At 38.3% G+C, this 3,070-nt stretch overlaps 1 protein-coding gene across 1 annotated transcript in view; it reads right to left on the minus strand.

The window, feature by feature from the left end:
* KIF24 (kinesin family member 24) overlaps nucleotides 1-3,070 on the minus strand; it is a 23,985-nt gene that overhangs the window by 11,814 nt on the left and 9,101 nt on the right. The window contains exons 5-6 of the mRNA XM_010134597.1: nucleotides 2,403-2,490; nucleotides 314-435 (exon numbers count right to left, since the gene is read on the minus strand). Of these exons, the coding sequence (XP_010132899.1) occupies nucleotides 314-435; nucleotides 2,403-2,490 (210 nt within the window). The remainder of the gene's footprint in view (nucleotides 1-313; nucleotides 436-2,402; nucleotides 2,491-3,070) is intronic.

Below are 3,070 nucleotides of genomic sequence, written 5' to 3' on the forward strand. Positions count from 1 at the left end.
TGCTGACACAAGCTCTCATGTGGATATGCCCATTACAAACATCTACCTTTACCCAGATTAATGTCAGACAGGAGATGAAGCGGTAGATTTGATCGCCAAACTCCTTCACTGGAAAATTTTTACAAACAGGTTTGTCCCAAATACTGTGCTTGGGAAGGGACGAAGAGAAAGGACAGTGGAACTTCTCAAAGTTCCTTAGAACCCTACATTGTGATTTAACTCACAGCTGCCCACTGGCTCAACACCTTCTCTTTGCCTCCTGGATGTCTTGACTTTCTCATCAGCCCCTGAGCACTCCCACTGCTAGACTTACCGTCCAAATGTCCTGTTGGCTGTGTCCTTAATTTGGATTTGGATGATAGCATGAGATCGAGAGGAATCTGAGTTGACCCCAGTAGCTCCTGTGCTACGTTCTTTTCCCCCCTTCAAGATCACCTGCAGAATAAGGGAGACAAAACCCAAGCAATTTGTAAACTAAAACCCAATCTCTTGGAGATCTCGTCCTCCTAAGATGAGGAGACATTAGGAGGAACGGATCGTTACAGACTTAGAATCTGGTGCAAGGCAGATGTTAAATTACACTGTATCCCTTCCAATGTTTTATTCAGAACTTTGTGTATGGACTTGCTCCAGTGATGCTACAGAGCTTAAAGAGCATACTGCAAGTAAGGAGTTGTTCCATTGGATTTGCAAAATATCCAAACCATGAAATTAAAAACAAATGTATAGCAGCAATGAAAGAAAATAAAACTACAGACATAACTAACAGACTCACAAGATTGACTATTTGCTGATTTCTTTAAAAAGTCATTTTATCATGTCATAGACGGGTATGGTTATCCAGAAAGTTAGACACAAAATATGAAGTAAGTAAACCTTTCTCCATTTCCATAACTAAAAGAAATTATGCCAGAGTAAGGAACAAAGTTTTAAGATCAATTATACTCAATACAACCATAAAAGAAGAAAACAAAGAGAGTCAAGGCAGAAGGACAAAGGCTCCTTCAAGATACAAATCTGGATAATTCTCTTTTGAAAGTCCTTCTCTTAAGGACTGTAGTAGCAACTGCAGAACGACATTTATAAAACAGTAATAAATTTTGTTTCTGGTTGCAAGACCAAATTAAAATATTTCCTAGCAAAATCAATAGGTTCTCATTTGACAGATGCACATTATTCATACCTTTCAGTGGTCAGTTCTCAACCAGCAACCTAATCAGCTGCTCCAGCTCCAAAGCGTTGTATTAATGCTAAATGCTGACAATTTCTGAACCAAAGCCAACACCAATGAATAATGAAAAACTAGGGATGTATTCAAGATTCTTCTCATAATCTCTTGCAGATTATTCAGAGGCTCTGAGTCAAGCCAGTGATATTTCTATTTAAAAAGGGTCTGTGAACAACACCAAATTATTTTTTGCCAAGATACTTGTAAGGTTAAAGTAATTGAATAGCTTTTTTGTGTGTGGAATGTGGTAATACAGAGAAATGTGTTAATCAACCATATAGCAAATTTATACTCTAATTTGCAGAAGCATTACCAGCATGTCCCAAAGCTTGAAGTTAATGGGAAGATGAAAAACAAAATTAATGTCAGTGGGCAACACAATGCCAATTTTAACGAGTCAGTTACACTATCAGACACTTCTAAATTACACTTCCTTACTGAGAAAGGAATTAAAACATGCAAAGTCAGACTAAATAGAAAGAAGCTCTAACCATTGATCATGCTGCAGGATAATGCAGAAAATTTGCCAGTGCCCTTTTAGGGCTCAGCCAGGCAGGGAAGGAAAACTGAAGCCCTTCTTCTGATGAATGTCAGCTGCCATTTAAAGATCTTAATTTTACTTGGGTCTTATCACCCATCAACATCTAAGCAGTGTCTTAACCCTAATTCAGATCATTATCTCAATCTTCAGTATTTTGTAATTCCTAGTTCTGTTAATTATCAAATCTAGGTGCTTTGTCCCACATCTTCGGACCTTTAATATAGAAAATCTAAGTTCATAGAAGCCAAAGAAACCATGCTGGGAGAAAACACCCAGCTTTCAGGGTCCCTCGCTGTGAAATTATTTAATGATTTCTGGAATAGTGACAGCAGTCTATTTCTTGGCAAAGAACTTTCCATATGGAATAGCAGCAGAAGCAACAGCTGTAAATCAACATGTTGCTATACATGTCATTAACACAAGTCATAGTGACCCCAGAAGCTTACTAATAAATGTGCCCCTAAGGTAACTTCTAAAGGCACCTCAGTGCTCTGCAGGGGTTGCCCATTTCAGAACATTAAACAGGAACATAGATGTACTACACAACAAATCACAGTATTTGTAAATGGCATATCTCACAAATCAGCAATCAGGCTGTAGAAGTCAAAAAATAATCACAAACATAGAGGTTACCTCTAACAGTAGATGTACAGAGTCCACCTGAACCTCCCGCAGTCCAACTATTTGCACGACATGCTTGCTATCTTCTCTTGCAAAAAGCCTGAGAATGAAATGGTGCAGAAAGGAAATTTCTGAAATCTCTTCTCTATTCTGAGATAGCAGTAATGAAAACACGTCAGTGCTCTGACACTGTGAAAAAGCAATCCAGGCTACTGACTGGGGAGGGGCCCCACTGTCATTCATTTATTTTCAGAGCTGAAAAGGTATTTCAATTATAACGTGTACCACTGACATTCTCTGATAGACACTGGCAACGCAGTTCTGCTAGTTCAGAAATATATTAAGTCAGGGAAGCAAATTATCATGTTTACATTTTAGAGTTCTTGTCTATCTTTAAACTGTATCTCAGGCTTCTCTAGGAACTATAAGAGATAGATAAGTTATATACTTAGATAAGTAAGTTATGCTCCGTTCAAGTTCTCAAGATTTTTGCACAGGATTTTCAAGCAGGTTCCATAGCCATAGAATAAATTTCAGAGCACGTCTGCTATGAATCACACAGAAGCATCACAGTAAACAGGAGGAAAACAGACACGATGCACACAGGAAGAAGTTTAATCTCCTCCTTCAATGACAAGGAAGATAGCTAAAGGACATGCAGAGAATATAAGGACACTCTT

The sequence above is a fragment of the Buceros rhinoceros genome, unplaced genomic scaffold (genome assembly GCF_000710305.1).
Source record: "Buceros rhinoceros silvestris isolate BGI_N320 unplaced genomic scaffold, ASM71030v1 scaffold12244, whole genome shotgun sequence".
NCBI lineage: Eukaryota > Metazoa > Chordata > Aves > Bucerotiformes > Bucerotidae > Buceros > Buceros rhinoceros.